This window comes from Trichosurus vulpecula, chromosome 2 (assembly GCF_011100635.1).
Source record: "Trichosurus vulpecula isolate mTriVul1 chromosome 2, mTriVul1.pri, whole genome shotgun sequence".
In the NCBI taxonomy this organism is placed as follows: Eukaryota; Metazoa; Chordata; class Mammalia; order Diprotodontia; family Phalangeridae; genus Trichosurus; species Trichosurus vulpecula.
This window is the reverse complement of record NC_050574.1, coordinates 40,613,993-40,633,182: the sequence shown is the minus strand read 5'-3', so window position 1 is coordinate 40,633,182 and position 19,190 is coordinate 40,613,993. Positions and strand designations below refer to the sequence as shown.

At 49.3% G+C, this 19,190-nt stretch overlaps 1 protein-coding gene across 2 annotated transcripts; it reads left to right on the top strand.

Annotated features, from left to right (window-relative positions):
- Positions 1-1,666: 1,666 nt before the first annotated feature.
- On the top strand, positions 1,667-14,386 carry LOC118836038 (nectin-2-like). Of its 2 annotated transcripts, XM_036743384.1 has the most exons (8): positions 1,667-1,835; positions 3,087-3,464; positions 4,151-4,447; positions 7,651-7,768; positions 8,365-8,513; positions 8,887-9,003; positions 11,277-11,308; positions 11,969-14,386. In XM_036743384.1, the coding sequence occupies exons 1-8, from the start codon at positions 1,763-1,765 to the stop codon at positions 12,059-12,061; spliced, it is 1,257 nt and encodes a 418-aa protein (XP_036599279.1). In that variant the 5' UTR covers positions 1,667-1,762; the 3' UTR covers positions 12,062-14,386. The 2 variants fall into 2 exon arrangements, with proteins under 2 accessions (XP_036599279.1, XP_036599278.1); XM_036743383.1 differs by lacking the exon at positions 11,969-14,386 and having other exon boundaries at positions 1,687-1,835; positions 11,277-11,565.
- The last annotated feature ends 4,804 nt before the right edge of the window (positions 14,387-19,190 follow it).

The window sequence follows — 19,190 nt, the reverse complement described above, 5'->3', positions numbered from 1 at the left end:
CTGGAAAGTGCTTGGCACTTTTGCATCAGGTATCACAATTATTATTAGTCATTAGTCCCCTCTAAGACGTCTCCTTCAAGTAAGTATATAGTTTGCCCCCTTGAAAACCTCTAGTGATGGGGAGTTCTCTACCTCCAGAGGACAGATTTTCCACTTTGGGGCAACTGTCATTGCTAGAAATGAGCAGCAAACCATGGTCATAGATTGAGAACCGGAAGGGAAGGGAAGAAGAAGGTAATAAGCATTTATTAGGCACCTACTATGTGTCAAGTGCTTTTAAAAAAATGTCTCATTTGAGCCTCACAATGACCCTGTTATTGTACCCATTTTCCTGTTTGGTTAAGTGACTTGCTCAAGGTCACATAGCTAGAAAGTATCTGAAGCTGGATTTGAACTGAGGTCTTCTTGAATCTGGGCCCAGCACAACCAGCTGCCTCTCTGGGGCAGAGACCTCAGAAGCTAAGGAAACTGAGACCCAAAGACATCACACAGGTGATAGTGGTGAGATTTGAACCCAAGGTCCTCTGACTTCAAAACCAATGCTTTTCTCCCTCTACCATGGTGCTTAAACACAGGAGAGATGGCTTTGGATCTGTACTTAGGAGATTTCCATTCAAATGCACCTCCACAAAACCCTTATTAGCTGCATGACCCTGGTCAAGTCACTTAGACTCTGACCCTCTGTTTGCTCATCTGTAATATAGGGATGACCATGCCTGCTTCACAGGGCTTACAAAGGGGTTGGGTATAAAATGCTTTGCAGACCCTCCAACACTGCTGAAATATGACCTGTTCTTAGCTGTGTTACCTTGAGTAAATTACTTAACCTCTCTGGGCCTGTTTCCTTATCTATAAAATGGGATTAAAATAATATCTGCCTCACAGGATACCGAAAGAATGTGTCTTGCAAACTTTAAAGTGCTCTCAAAGTAAGTTGTTTCCTTATAAAGATACTAAATCTGCCTACTGTAACTTCCTCTTGTTGTCCCTGGCTCTGACGACTGGGACTCCAGGGAACAAAAAAAAAACGTAAAACATTTCCTCTTTTTGCTCCAGCACCCCTGGAAATGTCTAGGGGGAAACCCCTATCTGTGGCTCACGGGGAACCATAAACCAAACTGACTTACTGTCCCAGCAGCCCCGGGGGGCAGAACGAGGAGCAAAGTGGGTCAGAAAGCCATAAAAGGAGATTCCCAGCTCATCACAAGGGGCATTTTTCTAGTCAGAGCTGTTAAAAAGTGAAGCAGGCTATCCCGGGAGCCAGCGGACTCTCTGTCACCAGAGGTTTGGCTGGAACCATCTGTCAGGAAATTGTACCGGGGATTCTTGCATGGGATTGGAGGCAGAAACAGACCAAAGGATTCCACATTTAGAGCTGGATAGGACCTCAGACACCAGCTGGTCTCTCCAACCTCCATTTTACAGATAATGAGATCGAGGCATAGACAAGTAAGGCGACTCGTCCAAAGAGGTACTATCTGAGGTGAGATTTGGACCCAAGCGTCTCCTCAGAGGTCTTTACAGGTTCTGAAATGCTCTGATTCTCAGAAAGAGCTGGGAAGAGTAGACAGAAAGAGGGAGACGGACAGGTGGAGAACACCAGAGTCAGAGAGAGGCGGGGCTTCCTGAACTGTCAGAGGAATTCCCTGGGGTGGAGCCTGGAGGCAGAGGGGAGGAGAAAGGACCGAGAGTCTAGCGTGACTTCCAGCCCGGGACAGACGGCCATTGACCGGAGACTTGGTGGGGGTCACCAGAGACCCTGATGGCCCAGGCCAGCTGCCTGACCCTCCCCAGGCTGCTGCTGCTGCTGCTGCTTCCTCCGCACCTGGGAGCCGGTAAGTCAGGAAACCCCGGGGGACACAGAGGTCAACTAGCCCAACCCACGGCCCTGATCCCCCAGCCCCACCCCACCCAACCACACCATCTGCTCCCCCCACCTCAGCAGACCCTTAAAGCAGCAGGAGGAGAGAGTGGCCAGATCCCCTCCCACATCCACCCCACCCCAGCCCCCCAGGATGCTTCCCGGGAGAAGAGAGATGAGACACACTCACCCCCGAGCCCTCCTGTCCTACTTCAGGGAAGCAAGGCTCCTAGGTCTGGGAAAGGGAAAATTTCCAGCAAGGCAGAGTTTCGGAATCAGTTTCACTTTCCAAGAATAACCTGGTGAGAAAATGTGTGAACTGGGAAGTGACCTGTTTTAGCTCACCCCTGACTCACCCTCTCTGCTGGGACAGTCCCTCCCCACCCCCCAACCTGGTCCCTCCACAAGGCAGACCTAAGGATCCTGACCCCACAGACATAGGCACCCACCCCTCACCCCAGGAATGCTCACGTGGTCTTCATCTCTCAGGCCCATCATTCTTAAGATCACAGACCTAGGAGAAGGGTCCCCAGGGGCGGTATGGTTCAGCCTCTTCATTTAATGCTCTCTCCTTTCAGGGTGGAGGGCCCAGAGGAACTTCTCTCTCATCTCCCCACTTCCCAGACAACTCCAGACCAGCACAATCTTCTCTCTTGAGCCTCGATCACCCCAACTCCCCCCTCAGGACCTCCCTATTCCTATTTGAATCCTGCCCCCCCAAGTCTACACCAGCTCTTCTCCTCTCTCTCTCTGACCCCCCCCCATGTCTTGATAACCCCCATTGGACCCCCTTCCCCAGCATTCTATCCTCCCCAGTGTCCCTGCCATTAACTACCTACCATAGGATGCCACAGGCCCTCAGGACACAGAAGAGATAATGTCAAAGCTGGAGGAGACCTTGATACACAGGATATCAGAACTAAGGGGAACGTGAGAGCTTAGAACATAAAATGTCAGAACTAGGTGGGACCTTAGAACATAGAATGTCAGAACTAGGTGGGACCTTAGAACATGGAAAGGCAGTGTTGGGAGGAACCTCAGAACCTGGAATGGGGAACTGGGAGGGACCTTAGAACATGGAACACTAGAGCCAGGGAGGACCTCAAAATTGTGTCTTCTCTCCACCATTTTGGCCCCTGGCCCCTCTCCCCTCCCCCGTCCCTACCCCACCCTGACCAATGCCAATCTCAGCCCCTAATATACTTCTCTCTCTTCTCCTGCTCAGCACCTCAAATCGTGCAAGTGAATGTATCTTCAGTGGTCCATGGTCTCCTGGGGGCAGAGGTGCAGCTCCCATGCCACCTGGTGCCTGGGGAAGTCAAAGTCCAGGTGTCCCAGGTGACATGGCTACGCCGTGACCAGACCAGCGGCAGCAGGAGCATAGCCGTCTTCCACCCAACCCATGGTGCCGGTTTCCCCAGCACAGGGCCTGGTGAAGAACGCCTGGCATTCGTCTCCCAGAGCCAGGGTCTGGGTTCAGAGTTCCAGGATGCCACCCTGGTCATCCGGGATCTGAGGGCAGAGGACGAGGCCAATTATACCTGCGAGTTTGCCACCTTCCCTGGGGGGAACAGCAAAGGCACCATGTGGCTTAGAGTGCTGGGTAAGTGAGAGCCCAGGAAAGGAGAGACAGGAAGCAAGTGGGACCCTGGGGCCCCTGGAAGGCAATCACCTAGGACTCTGAGAGAAGAATCAAGGCTAGAGGATGCCCAGGTCCTGGAGAAGGCTCCCCAAAGATCTCTCCCATTGACCTCTCAAGATACCCTAAGACCCCAAACCTAGAGCTGAAGGGGACTTAAAAGCTGTCAAGGCCAATCTTCTCCTCTTGCTTATATTCATTTCAGAATGAGGTAGAAACTTAGAACATGGGACATGGACTGTCAGAGCTAGAAGGTATTTTAGAACGTAAAACTTCAGAGTTGAGAGGGACCTTAGAATGCAAAATGACAGTGTTGAGAGGAACCTTAGAATAAAGAATGTTCCAAGTTGGGGGGGATTTTAGGACATAGAACACTGAACATCAGAGTGGGGGGGATTGTCTCCTAGAGCATAGACCATAGACTGGAATAGAGAAGGGCCCTTAGAACTTAGAATGCTAGAACATAGAACATAGACTGTTTGGACTAGCTGGAACTTAAGAACATAGGTGAAGAAGACTCTTAGGGTTGGAAGAGCACTAGTCCCACTTCCCCATTTTATGGGTGTGGAAACTGAAACCCAAAGAAAGGGGTTGACTCATCCCCAAGCCTCACATCTCTTGACTGATTCATCTTTTCATCTCTCCCTCAGCTGAGCCTAAGAACCATGCGAAGGCCCATGAGGTGACCTTGGGCCCAACCCCCATGACCATGGCCACCTGTGTCTCCAGTGGTGGACGCCCACCTGCTCAAATCTACTGGTCCTCTCCACTAGCTGTCCAGACCAATGAGACCAGGACAGCAGGACCAGCCTCCAACACCTTCACTGTCACCAGCCACCTGACTCTCATTCCTACAGCCCAAATGAACAAGAAGAAGGTCATTTGTAAGGTGGAGCATGAGACCCTTAGGATGCCTGCCCAGCTGCCCGTCACCCTGGTCGTGAGATGTAAGTGACCCCCTCCCCCCACCAACACTGTTTAAATTGTGAGCCCCAAGACTATCTACACCAGCTCCCCTAGGGGTGGCCTACACTTGCTCCCACCGGCATCAAATACACTGTCTAACCAGTTTCCCTTCAGTGGTCCACACTGACCGTCCCCTCAACATTTCCCAAGCAGCATCTACACTGATTCACACACACACACACACACACACACACACACACACACACACACACACACACACTGCACCAGCTCCTGCTGTCTATACTGATTTGGGGCACTGTCTATATTGATTTTCCCTGCCTTGGACAGAATCTGTGCCAGCTGCCTATGGGTACCATCTACACTGACACACACCCTAAATCCCATATGCTTCAGCTCTCTAGACACCATCAGTGACTGCCTCCAGGTCAGTGTCTGCCTACACAGACTCCCCCAGGAACTGTCCAAGCTGATCCTCTGGTGCACTAGAAACACTGGGTCCTCCTCTAAATATTGTCTATGGCGATATTCTCAAATTTTTGTTCACAGTGACCCCCAAAACACCATCTACACCAGCTTGCCCTAGACCAGAGCCTTTCCATCTTTGTGTGTGCATGTGTGTTTATGTGGGTGTGTATATACATGTGTATGCACATGTGTTTGTGTGTGTACATGTTGGTATGTGTGTGTTTGTGAGGGGGTATGTGTGTGCATGTGTGTTTATGTATGTGTGGGTGGGTGTGTGCATTTGTGTTTATGTAGGAGGGTATATATGTTTGTGTGTGTGTGTATGTGTTGGTGGGGGGGATGTTGGTGTGTGTGTGCATGTGTGTTTATGTGGGGGAGTGTATGTGTTTGTGGGGGGGGGTGTGCATGTGTGTTTGTGTGTGTGTGTATTTGTGGGGGGGTGTTGGTGTACATGTGTGTTTATGGGGGGGTGTATGTAATATGTGGGTGTGGGTATGTATGTGCTTGTATGTGGGTATCTATGTGTGTGTTTATGTGTGTGTGTTTGTGTTTATGTGGGAGGGTGTGTCTGTTTGTGTGTATGTGTTTGTGTGTATGTGCTTGTATGTGTGTTTATGTGTGTGTAGGTGGGTGGGCGTATCTGTGCGTGTGTGTGTGTGTGTGTGTGTGTGTGTGTGTGTGTTTTCTGGCTACTTTTGGCAGTCTGGTAAAGCCTGTGGACCATTCCCAGAATGATGTGCTTAAATGCATAAGTAAATAACTTGGAGAACAAAGGAACCCCCATTATCCAATGTTCCCAAGTTCATGGAGCCCAAGTTCAGAACCTTAAGGCTCAGACACTGTGTACAGTGATCTCCCCAGATACTCTCTCCCATAATAACCACCTAATGATAACTGGTACTCATGGAAAACTTGAAGTTTTGCAAAACCCCAAATGAAGAAACTAGGGAAATGACTTACCCATGGCCACACAGCATGTCAGGGTCAGAGGCAGGGCTTGAACCCAGGTCTTCCTAAGTTCAGGGCCAGCCTAATGCCTCTAGACATTGTCTACACCAAATGACACCCACTTCCCTGGTGAGTCACCCACACTTATTCCTGCTTGACCCAAGCACTATCCATACCAAGCCCTAGGCCTGGCCCTTTGAGCAAGTAAAAAGGGCCTAGAACCTAGGAGTTCCCCTAGATTCCCGTGCACCCTGCTCCTCTGCACGTCTCCTCCAGCCAAAGTTCCTGGAGACGCCTTGAAGGTGGTAGGTTTTGTTTTCATCTCATTTGATGTTTACAGCAAGTCTGGAAGGGAGGTACAGTTATTATCCCCGTTTGACAGATGAGGAAACTGAGGCAAACTTGGGGTATATGACTGGCCCAGGGTATCACAGCTATCATGTGTCTGAGGCTGGATTTGAACTCAGGTCTTCCTGACTCTAGGTCCAGTGCTTTTTCCTCCATGTCACCTGGCTGTCCAAGGCCATTCAGTGAATAAGTCACAGAGCTGGCATTCAAACCCAGGCCCTCAGGCCCCTCACCCCCACCCCTTGCTAGTATTAGTCATCTCTCTTTCTGAACGGCCCAGCCAGAAACATGATAATGTCTTTGTAGGTTTGCCTTCTGGGCTTTGGAAAGAGCCTGGGGAATTTGTAGGAAGTGAGAATATAGCCCTGAGCCCCCTCCCCCTCCCTTTAAAGGGCTGGGCATGGGTTTTCAGAAATGTAATTTCTGTGGTTTACCACGCTCCCTTGGGAATCCGAGGGGAAGGCCTTGGGACTGAGGCCAGAAAGAACAAAGCCAGGGATGAGGTAAGTGCCCTCCTCCAGCAAGGAAGGAAAAGTCCAGATTTGTTGGTGGTAAACTGAGGGGGCAGAGGGAAGAAAATGGGACTCCAACCCAGGAAAACCTCAGACTCAGACATCGTCTCTGAGGCTTGCTTCGGCTTCCTTGCCCGTAATACCAGGAGTCTGGTCACGCTGTGAGATGAAGGGCTAACTGATGGACCACCCACCCATGACTGCCACATCAGAGAAGGAAAGCAAGAGCCCTGGGCACCTTAGACAGACCCACGGCAGCTGAACATGGTAGAGGACACAGACAAAAGGGTCCCAGGACAGTGGTCTGGATGGGCAGGGAGCTAGTGCTGTGGAGAGAAGGGTGCACCTGGAGTCATGCTAAACCTGAGTTCAAATCCTGCCTCAGATACTTCCAGGATATGTGACCCTGGGAATTTGAATCGCTCTGGCCCACAGCTTTCTCTCCTGTAAATGGAGATCATAATAGCACCCATCTCACACGGCTGTTTTGAACATCCAAAGAGATAGTGCCTCGCCAACTTTAAAACCATATTTAAGTGTTAATTATTAACATGTTTTTTATTATTATTATTAATCGGCAAGGATGAAGTCAGAGGCCCACTGGAGCATTAGATGGGCAGTACAGATGGGCCTGGCCTCCCAGGGTTGCTGGGATCTCAAATGATAAGAAAAATGTCAAGGGTCTGGCAATTCTTAAAATGCCACATGAATGTTGGCTACCATTAAATGTGATTGTAGGGGAAGCAGAGTGGTTCAGCGAGCCTCAGTCTCCCTATCTGTAAAATGAGGGAATTGGGCCATATAACCTCTGAGGTCCCTTCTGGTTCCAGATCTGGGTCCCTGTGACCATACAATTCTAGAACCACAACTTCCTGCCCCTCTATCTGGAGGACTGGCCTCCCTCCCACTTCCCCGAGGGCTCCCTCATCTTCCTCTCTCTCTCTTCCCAGACTCCCCTGAGGTCTCCGTATCAAGCTATGATGAAGACTGGTATGTTGGGCAAAAGGAAGCCTCCCTGAACTGTGATGCTCAAAGCTACCCCAAGCCCACGGCCTATAACTGGAGCGTGTGAGTCCTGGGGGCTGGACAGCTGGACACCTGGGTCCCCAGCTGGGCTGGGCACTGGGGTGACGGGGTGGTGGGGTCAGCTGTCTGAGACCCTGATGGCACACCTGGGTTCCTAAGTAGGGGGGAAAGATCATGGAATTTAGACCTGGAAAGGATTTTAGCAATAATCTAAGAGACACCAGGGAGAGCAATGGATTTGGAGTCAGGGGCAGTAGGTTCAAATCGTGACTCTTGGTTTTACTATTTGTGGGATGTCAGGCAACCTCTCTGGGCCTCAGTTTGCTCATCTGGAACACAAAGTCGTTGACTTTGAGGACCGCTGTGGTTACCTCCAGCTCTAAGTCTATGATCCCACCACCTAGTTTATACACATTTACTCCACTTTGTGGAGCAGGAAACTGAGGATCTGCCCACAGTCAGAAGAATAGCAAATAGACATAGTCTGAGCCCAGACGCAGCACTCTCCTCACTACTCCAGGCTGGGGGCAGCAATACAGCGGGTTCTCCAAAGGCACAGAAGCTTGGTGCTGCATTCCTGGGTCTCTGAGGCAGATGGGGGCGGATGAAAGGTCTGACGTCAGGGTTCTCTCCCTCAGGGCTTCTGGCTCCCTCCCTCCGACAGCTGTGTCTAATGGCTCTAAGCTCATCATCCGCTCTGTGGACTGGTCAGTCAACACCACCTTCATCTGCGAAGTCACTAATGCTGTGGGCACAGGATGGGCTAACCGAACCATCCATGTCAAAGGTGAGGGGGCAACCCAGGGGAAGTGGGTGGGGGAGATCCTCCGAAGCCAGATGGGGAATTCCTGGGACTCTGGGGAACCCACATCCCCCTGGAGACACTCAGCAGTGCTGTGGAACCACACGTACCCAGCACATTCCCCTCCCAAACCGACAGAGATTAAGATGATTCTCACCCATTTTACAGAAGGGGGAAATGCGATTCAGAAGGTCTTCCTTCAGGGACTGGGCCACAGTACATAGAATCATAAAATCACAGATACCAAGCTAGAACGGACCTCAGAGGCCATGTGATCCAGCCCGTTCATTTTAGAGAGGAGGAAATAGAAACCTAGAATGTTGAGGGACTGACCCACGCCCCCTTCCTTCTCTTCCAGAGGCACCTGCTGCCAAGGATTCTGTAGGACAAGTGGTGGGCATCTCGGTGGCCGTCGTGGTGGGCGTGATTGTAATTATGTTCCTGGGATATTGCTTGCTCACCAGAAGGTGCCCTGGTGAGTCACCCAGTCCCTCCCCAGAAAGTGCCTTTCTCAGGGTTTAGCCCAGCTGCCCATGGTTCCTGAAACCAAAGCCCCGAGGAGGGTGTGGCAAGTATAGCTGAATCCTGAGAAGAGAACTGGGGATGGGGTAGGTCAGGACTGGGGATCCTCAGGCCCCTCATGGAGGTCATGAAGGCAGCAAGGAAACCAGGCCAGGTAAAGCAGGAAGGGAGGGGCAGGCTGAGGTACATAGCTGGTGGGGGTGGGGGGAGGGGGAGCAGAGACCATCAGATAAACTGAGGTGAAATCTGCTGTGTGAAGGAGTTGTATGGAATGTCAGCCCATCCAGGAACCACACCCTGAAATGCCAGGTGAGGCCACTGTAAACAAACTCCCCTTCTCTGGTGCTCAAAGAGCCTTTCCACACCCTCCCGGAACTGTTCTCCCCAATTTACAGAGCTTGAAACTGATACTCAGAGGGGTGCCAGGGACTCTCACCAGGGGTCCACAGGCATTGCTAGCATGTGGGATGGCCGAGATCAAGAACAAGAAGGAACCTTGGAAGCCAAGTTCCTCATTTTACAAATGATGAAACTGAGACTTGGGGAGTTTCAGTGACACCCAAAGTCAAATAATTAGCAAGTAGCCAGACTATGATTCAAACCGAGGTCTCCTGAGGTCACACTCATTCTTCTTTCCGTGACTCCTAAGCTGAGGGAACACCTAGGGGGACAAGGACAAGAGGAGCCTGAGCATAGAGAATGTGAAGAGCTGGGAGGGCCCTTAGGGAATGTCAGAGGTGGGAGGGACCTTAGAACAGGGAATGTCAGAGGTGGGAGGGTCCTTAGAACAGGGAATGTCAGAGGTGAGAGGGGCCTTAGAACAGGGAATGTCAGAGCTGAGAGGGAGCTTAGAACAGGAAATGTCAGGGCTGGGAGGGGACTTAGGGAATGTCAGAGGTGGGAGGGACCTTAGAACAGGGAATGTCAGAGGTGGAAGGGTCCTTAGAACAGGGAATGTCAGAGGTGAGAGGGGCCTTAGAACAGGGAATGTCAGAGCTGAGAGGGAGCTTAGAACAGGAAATGTCAGGGCTGGGAGGGGCCTTAGAACAGGGAATGTCAGAGGTGGGAGGGACCTTAGAACAGGGAATGTCAGAGGTGGGAGGGTCCTTAGAACAGGGAATGTCAGAGGTGAGAGGGGCCTTAGAACAGGGAATGTCAGAGCTGAGAGGGAGCTTAGAACAGGAAATGTCAGGGCTGGGAGGGGCCTTAGAACAGAGAATGTCAGAGGTGGGAGGGGCCTTAGAACAGGGAATGTCAGAGCTGAGAGGGGCCTTAGAACAGGGAATGTCAGAGGTGGGAGGGTACTTAGAACAGGGAATGTCAGAGCTGGGAGGGCACTTGGAACAAGGAATGTCAGAGGTGGGAGGGGCCTTAGAACAGGGAATGTCAGAGGTGGGAGGGGCCTTAGAACAGGGAATGTCAGAGGTGGGAGAGGACTTGGAACAGGGAATGTCAGAGCTGAGAGGGACCTTAGAACAGGGAATGTCAGAGGTGGGAGGGACCTTAGAACAGGGAATGTCAGAGCTGAGAGGGACCTTAGAACAGGGAATGTCAGAGCTGAGAGGGAGCTTAGAACAGGGAATGTCAGAGGTAGGAGGGTCCTTAGAACAAGGAATGTCAGAGGTGGGAGGGGCCTTAGAAGAGGGAATGTCAGAGGTGGGAGGGTACTTAGAACAGGGAATGTCAGAGCTGGGAGGGCACTTGGAACAAGGAATGTCAGAGGTGGGAGGGGCCCTTAGAACAGGGAATGTCAGAGGTGGGAGGGGACTTGGAACAGGGAATGTCAGAGGTGGGAGGGACCTTAGAACAGGGAATGTCAGAGGTGGGATGGGACTTGGAACAGGGAATATCAGGGCTGGGAGGGCCCTTAGAACAGGGAATGTCAGAGCTGGGAAGGTGCTTAGAACAGGAAATGTCAGGACTGGGAGGGCACTTGGAACAAGGAATGTCAGAGGTGGGAGGGGACTTGGAACAGGGAATGTCAGAGGTGGGAGGGGACTTGGAACAGGGAATGTCAGAGGTGGGAGGGGACTTGGAACAGTGAATGTCAGAGCTGGGAGGGGCCTTAAAGATCACTTACTCAACCCCCCTCCCTGGATTTGCCCAGTGTCATTTGTCAATGGCAGAGCTGGCAGGAGAACCTAGCCAAGTCTCCTGACTCCCAAGCCAATGTTCTGCCCTCTGAACTAAACAGTCACGTATTCACAACTGCCTCTGTTCCTCCAGGTCAAAGCCACAAGAACTATTCACCTAATATGGTAAGAAGGAGCTGCTTTTTCTCCCTTGATGCAGGAAAGGGCAGAGGGGACTCTGCAGAGAGTCTGGCTGCAGCCCCAGGCCCAGGGCAGGGAAGTTGTGAGTTGAGTGGTTCAGGGAAGGAGAGGACCAAGCCAAGGGATGTTCATATATAGAAAGTAATTACCACATAACTCCCCTTCAGCAGTCAGTCAAAAGCTCATGTGTATGTGTGTGTATGTGTGTATGCATGTGTATGTGTATATGTGTGGGTATGTATGTGTGTATGGGTGTATGTGTGTATAGGTATGTATGTGTGTAAGCATGTGTTTGTGTGTATGCACGTGTGGGGGAGGGGGTGTATGTGTGTATGCATGTATGTGTGTATATATGCATGGATATGTGTGTGCATGTGCATATGTGTGTATGTGTGTGCATGTGTGTATGTGTGTATTTGTGTGCATGTATGTATGCATGTGTGGGTGTGTAGGTGTGTATGCATGTGTGTGTATGTATGTTGTGTGTGCATATATGTATGTGTCTCTGTGTGTATGTGCTGGGGGGTGGGGATGTGACCCCTGGGAGCCCTTGATGCTTTGTGGGCTATGGGACTACAAAGGACCCCCATTGGGGGGCAGGGCCAAGAGCCCCATAAATGAACGACGCCATGTTGCTTTTTTCAGGAAGTCTCCTACGCCACAGTGCCCTGCACTACCAGTCAACCCGGGCTGACCAAGAATAGCATGGCAGATGACATCAACCAAAATGGTAGATAGGTTCTGCCCCAGTGACGTACCCTCCCGGGCCCCCAGAATCTCCTCAGGCCAGACAAGGATCATCTGTACCCTGACATCCCTGCCCACAAGGCTCCACTGGCCCCTACTGACGCTTGCTGGGAAGAGCTCAGACATAGGCATCGGGCCCTTGACTCGTGGCCCTTGCCCACCCTTGGACGGGACCATGGACAAGAGCCTTCTTCTCTCCTGGCCTCAGCTCCCCATCCAAAAGAAAGAAGGGGTCACTCCACAAGCATTTATTAAGTTCCTGCTCTATGTACCAGGAGCTGCCCCGGTTCTCAACTAAATGCTCCGTATAGTCATTTCCAACTCTTAAAACAATTCATTCTTCTCTTCTCTCCTAAATGGAGAGACAACGCATTGTACTGGATAGTGCACTAGACCTGGAGCCAGGAAGACCTGGGTTCAAATCCTCCCTCAGGATAAGCCATGTGACACTGAGCAAGTCAGTTCACCTCTGTGTGGGCCTCACTTTTCCCTTTTGTAAAATGATGGTCTAGGTCAGGGCTATCCAACCTTAGGTTTATATTGAAACAATAGACAATATATTTTGATTTGCCATTTTAGTGAGAGCTCTGTGGTAACTTGGCTTAGTTTACTAAAGCATTTATGTAAATTTCTATGCTGGCCACATAAATCTCACTGTGGGCCTCATGCAGCTGCAGGCCGCATTTTGAACAGCCCTGGTCTAGGTCCTAGACTCTGGGGGCCCCTGCCAGCTCCAGAGTTAGGTTCCCAGCCTTTCATTTGCTAAGTATTCATAATGATGATGGCACCTCCCCAGGCTAAAGAACTCTCCATGTCCCAAAGCAGGGAGTGGGGCCAACCTTATTCTCAAAGATGGGAGAACAGAAATCTGGCAAACCTTAAGCCAGGGGAAAAAAGAGAATTTTGTTGTTCCCTCCCTATCCTGATTCCCTGGAGGTCAAGCAGGCCAAGTATTCTGAGGCCCCTCTGACAGAAGAGGGAATTGAGGCAGAGAGAGAAAGAGGAACTTTCCAGAGGTCACATAGTTAATATGTGTCAGGGCCAAGAATCAAACGAAGCCTTCTGGCTCCAGATCTCCATTATATGACAGAGCCTTGCTGGAGAGAGTAAGGATTCCATGCAGCCAGTTTCAGGATCCTTATCTAGACGCCCCAAAGTGACAAATACATTTAATCAACATTTGTTCACCTGGAACACACCTTGTTTTCAGCCATGTTGTCAGACATCTTCAACGAGGATGACCATGGCATCAAGGTCAGCCGCCGCACTGGAAGTAAATTATTTAACTTGAAAAGGCTACAAGCCAAGACTAAAGTGGAAGGAGAGTTGGTGCTTGACTTTTTGTTCACAGATGATTGCGCACTCAGTGCAGCCTCTGAGGCTGAGATGCAACAAAGTATGGATCCATTTTCTGCTGCTTGTGCTAATTTTGGCCTAACAACACCAAGAAAACACAGGTGCTCCATCAGCCAGCACCAGACCATCCATATGTGGAACCTTTAGCTACAGCTAACGGAGAAATTTTGAATGCTGTGGATAAATTCACTTACCTTGGTAGTGTTCTTTCCTCGGATATACACATTGATAATGAGGTTGACACACGCAGTGCCAGAGCCTAGCTCAGTGTTTGGGAAGCTCCAAAGGAAAGTGTGGAAGATAAGAGGTATTAGACTGACTACCAAGAGCTGTTGTGCTGACCTCATTGTCTTGATAACTTGACAGTAAACCAACGTCATGCCAGGAAATTGAATGGCTCCGTTTGAATTATCTTAGGAAGATCCTGGAAGGATAAGATACCAGACACTGAGGTCCTTTCTTGAACTAAACTTCCAAGTACTCAACCTCTACTGCAGAGACTGCAGCTCCAATGGGCTTTCCCAAAAGACTTTTTCTTAGAGAATTCACACAGGGGTGGTCAGAAGAAGCGATACAAGGATACTCTCAAGGTCTCTCTGAAGAACTTTGGAAGAAGGCACTGTGCTGTATGAGAAAAGCAGAATTGAAGTGGGTCAAAAGAAACTTGAGATGCGCAAATTTACAGAATCCACTTGAGCTGTTTACATGAACTATTTGTGTCCAGCCTGTGCTAGAGCATTCTGGGCTCATATTGGTCTGATCAGCCACATCGGGGACACACTATATCTTGACCCTGACATCGTGATGTCATTTTGGTCCTCTTCAAGAATGAAGGATATACAGCTGAGAGACTCACTCCAGTCCCTGACTCTTCCTCACCCAGATGTCATCATATTTTTATTTTTGTAATTATTATTACTAAGTTATAATTTAATTTATTATTAAAATATTCCTACCATCCATCTGGGTCCCCAGTGTGGAGAACTGAAGACAGGATGTAGGTGAGGGGCAGCTCTCACCCTAGAGGGGAAAGGCAAGGGGTGGGGTAGAAGCCATGGGAAGACACCTGCTTGGAGCATGATGTTATGGAGTAAGCCCTGGCTTGAGAGCTAGTGGGCCTGGGTTCAGATCCCACCACCTCTGAAGCTTACTGCTTGCGGATGACCTTGTTCAAGGACACTGACTTCCCTGGGCTTTAGTGTCTTTACCCGTAAAGTAAAGGGTTGGGCTGGATGGCCTCTGAGGCCCCTTCCAGCCCAGAATCTACAATCCTCTGGTCAAATTGTCAAATGAGGAATGATGAGACCTCTCAAGTCCCTTTCAGTCCCAGCTCTGTTATGTGACTCTATGATTATAGGGCCCATTTACCTGGAGGCCTCCACCTCCACTACCTTGATGTCTCCCAGGTGCTAAGCACCCCCTTGTCTTCCCTCCCCACAAATCTCTCTTTAGTGTGCAGTCCCTCCCACAGTTAGATTGAAGCCCGTGCATACCTCCTGCCCACATTCTCCCCAAGGCAGGAGCCTTCATTTAGTTTTCTTGGCTTCTTGTGGCTACCCATTGGGTTCATAGGCCATCTATCTGTTATCCCTTGTTCTGGACACATAGCCAACCCATCTTTTCTTCTTCTTCAAATACCTTTCTAAAGGGGAGTCATAGAGAATCACAAGAGGAGATTCTGCCCAGCCTAGAGTTTCCCTTAACTTTGAGTGCCACACTATAGCTGAAACAAACCTTGTCCCTCTGGGTCAGGAAGGAAAGTCAGGCCAAGGAGAGAGGAGCATGATGGCTCCTTCCCATACTGGAAGGGCTAGAAGAAATTGGTCCCCAATGCTTCAAAGGACAAGAGAGCCAGACAAAGGGCAAAAAGTCCAGAGGCTGGGCAGCTAGGTGTCACAGTGTATAGAGCACCAGCCCATGAGTCAGGAGGACCTGAGTTCAAATGTGACCACAGACACTAGCTATATGACCTTGGGCACCCGATTGCCTCCACCAACAAAAAAGTGTCAAATGGCATGTCCTTCTCTGACTATAAAGGATTCTGGGAGACTTGACAGAGTTGAGGAATAAGCCCCCAGGTTCCTGACTGGTTTCCCCCGCTTCAGTCCATCCTACTCTGCTGCCCAAGTTGCTCTCTCAATGGCCAGCTCTTATCATGCCCCTCCCCTGCCCTCCCTGGGCCTGCCTCCAAAGTCCAGGTTCCCCAGCCTGGCATTCGACATCCTCTATAATCTGCCCCTAGCCTGCCTTTTCAGCATCATCTCACAGCAGCTCACACCACCACACCATCACACTGAGCAGCTTGCCCTCCCCTGATCACAACCGGGTACACTGGAGGGGAATGATGATGATGTTTCAAGTTTGCAAAGCGCTCTACTCGCATTTGATATTCACAAGATTATCCAGCTTGATCCTCACAGCACTCTTAAGAGGCAGGTAATCCTGCCCCTGTTATCCCCATTTTACAGATGAGAAAACTAAGGCAAACAGAGGTTAAGTGACTTTCCCAATCAGTGTCTGAGGCTGGATTTGAACACAGGTCTCCCTGACTCCAGGCCCAGCGCTCTGTCCACTGTAAGTGCTTACCACCTATGTGACCTTAGGCAAATCATTTTACAAATATGGTCTCCAGTTTTCTTCATCTTTAAAAAGAGGGGCTGGCACAAGACAATTTGCAATAGCTCTCAATTCTATGGCCAGTTAGCACAAAGGACTATGTAAGGTGAGCATTGCGTATGGTGTGTGTGCTTCATAAATGCTTCCTCAATGATACTATTTTTATTTATTTATCTGAATTAGTGATTACAACAATATAGGGAATTCCAAGTCTGGAAATTCTCGGGAGTCTTAAAGAGCTGTCCAAGGTGCTGAGCAGTCACTCAGCTGGTCTGCCTGGGAGGCAAGGGCTGAAGCCAGGTATCTGACTCCGAGGGTGATTGGCCATCCAAAATATCACTACATCACCTAGAGGACCTTGAAGAGGCACCTTGAGGGTGTCATGGGGAGAGGACAGGGCGAGGAGCGGAATCAGACAGCAGCCTATGACCTAGGCCGCTAGGTGGCGCAGTGGACAGAGAGCTGGACCTAGTGCCGGGAAGACCTAATTACTGAGGAAGCCACGCTCCCTCTGCCAGCCTCAATTTTGTCTTCTGGATACGGAGATGCTAATAGCATCTTCCTCCCACGGAGAAGGCAAAGAATGGCAGGGGTACAGTCAGAGGGTTCTAGCAGTCTCTTCAGGATATGGAGATAGCAAGGAAGGCTTCCAGCATGGTAGGTGAACCCCACAAGGCAATTTAATGGGAGGAGATGTACCTTAGTGGTTTGGTCAATTAGTCAGTCAACAAGCATTTATTAAGCATTTTCTGTGTGCTAATCACTAGGGATGCAAATACAACGAAAATTAAAAAGACAATCTGTGCCCTCAAAGGAGCTAACTTTCTAATGGGGGAAGATAATAATGATGATGGTGGTGGTGGTGATGAAGACAATGAGGAGGAGGAGGATAATTATTATTATTATTTATGTAGTGCTTACTCTGTACCAGGCACTGTGCTAAGCACTTCACAATTATTTTCTCATTGAACCCCACAACAACCCAGGAAGGTAGATACTATTATTAACCCCATTTTTACAGATGAGGAAACTGAGGCAAATAGACCAAGTAACTTGCCCAGGATTACACAGCTAGGAAGAATCTGAGGCTGGATTTGAATTCAAGTCTTCCTGACTCCAGACCCAGTGCCACATCTACTGTGCCACCAGCTGCCCCAATAACAAAAAAGTCAGCTGAAAAGGGAGTTGGAGGGGAGTAGGGGAAGCATCCTTACAGTGAAGTCCATAGTCAGAAACGTAGCTGGGGGAGGAATGAAGGATGGCTGGCCTGAGCCTTTCCTCCACACGGAGTTGGGGAGAAACTCCCCACAACAAGAGAGGGCTGTTCCAAGGTGGAAAGGCAGCTGAGGCACAGAGATCCAGAGTCAGAAGCAAAGCAGGGAGAAGAATGAAAGATGGCTTCCTCAAAAGGGAGCTTCCAGAAGAGATGTTGAGGATGGGCAGCCACTGACCAGTCAATCAGGAAGCATTCATTGAGCCATTATGGCAGGCCAGGCATTATGCTAGGTCCCGGAGACACAAGCACAAACAACCGAACGATCCCCATTCACAAGTTCAAACAAGGACATAACATATGTGTGGAATAAACATGAAGTAAATAAATAAAAATACATGCAAATACATAGCTTGGGTGGGGAGACTCATCAGAACGACCCTTGGGATCAGTGAGATCACAGATGCATTTGAGAATTTGAGACCCAATCATCAATAATCAATACCCTGTTGGGGTTCCCACAAGAGGCTATTCTGTCTCCTGAGAGAAATGATTATTGCTCTCTTATATTAATAGCCAATTATTAAAATTGGGGAGACCCAAATTTTTTTTCCTACCCTATTTCCTTGTCCAGTCTCTCAAGGACAACAGGGCTGATGGAAGATAGGATCGACGTTCTCCCCATTCTGGGGATTGCTACTCCACCCAACTAGATCAGGCTTGGGTGGGGTATATAGATTCTTTGTCCAGACTACCCAAGGCTGGGGGTGGTCTGAGTATAGGGATTGGTCTCTCTGGCCAAGAGTAACATGATGTCACTCTCAGCCCTTCACTGGAGTGAGCTCCCTTCCCTTTGTAAAGTGACCCATCAGAGTTGATTACCACCCTCAGGAACATTCCTCTTCCAAAGGGCATATAAGCTGTGAGCCTGCCACCATGATGGTCTTTGGTCTAAGAGAGAGACAGCCAAATGATCATCATTTTATTAATAAACATGCTGGCATTTTTAATGAAATGATTAAATTACCCAGAAATTACATCTCTCAAATTTATAAACATCACATTCTACTGAAATAGCACCCTGTTTGCTCCCAGGAGGCTATTAATGAGCTAATATCCTCACTCTTTTATTCAACTACAAAAGGCACTTATGCTATCCGTAGAACATTAAATATAAAAGAACAGTGATGCGATCTTGGCTTCTCCTGGGACTGCTTCTAACCAAACCCCAGCAAAGAAGATGAAAAGAAGGACCTTTCAAAGAACATGCATTATATCATTTGATCCTAATGACAACCTGTGAATCATGTGCTATCATTATCCCCATTTTATAGAAGAGGAAACTAAGGCAGCTTGGTGTAGTAGGAAGAGTGCTGGGTCTAGAGGGAGATGTTGTGGGTTCAAATCGTGCCCCTGAAGTTTACTACTTATATAACCTTGGGCAAATCACTTAACTCTGCTATGTCTTAGTTCCTTTATCTGGGTTAGAGAGCCTCCAATTACATGTCTATAAGGCCATAAGATTCATAGATGTTGAATTACTTGTCCATAGTCACATGGCTAGTAAGGGGATTCAGTAATCCAGGAAGCTTGATATCAGGTCTGGCCAGGACCCAGGTCATGATGTCCAATCCATCCTAATACACCCCACTAACCTTGTCACTACCCTACTCAAGAGCTGTTTCAATGGCTCATCATCATTATCTCCATCTATTTAGAGCTGGAAGGAACCTCAGACCACTAAGTCCAACCCCTTTATTTTAAAAATTATTCAAATGATGCTCAGTAAATGTGACTTGCTCAAGACCACACAGGGCATAAGTGGCAGTCAGGATTTGAACCCAGGTCCATGCAAAATGCCAGGCTGAATGAATCAAAAGCCAGAGTTAAGGTTGCCAGGAGAAATATCAACAATCTCAGTTGTTACCACTCTGG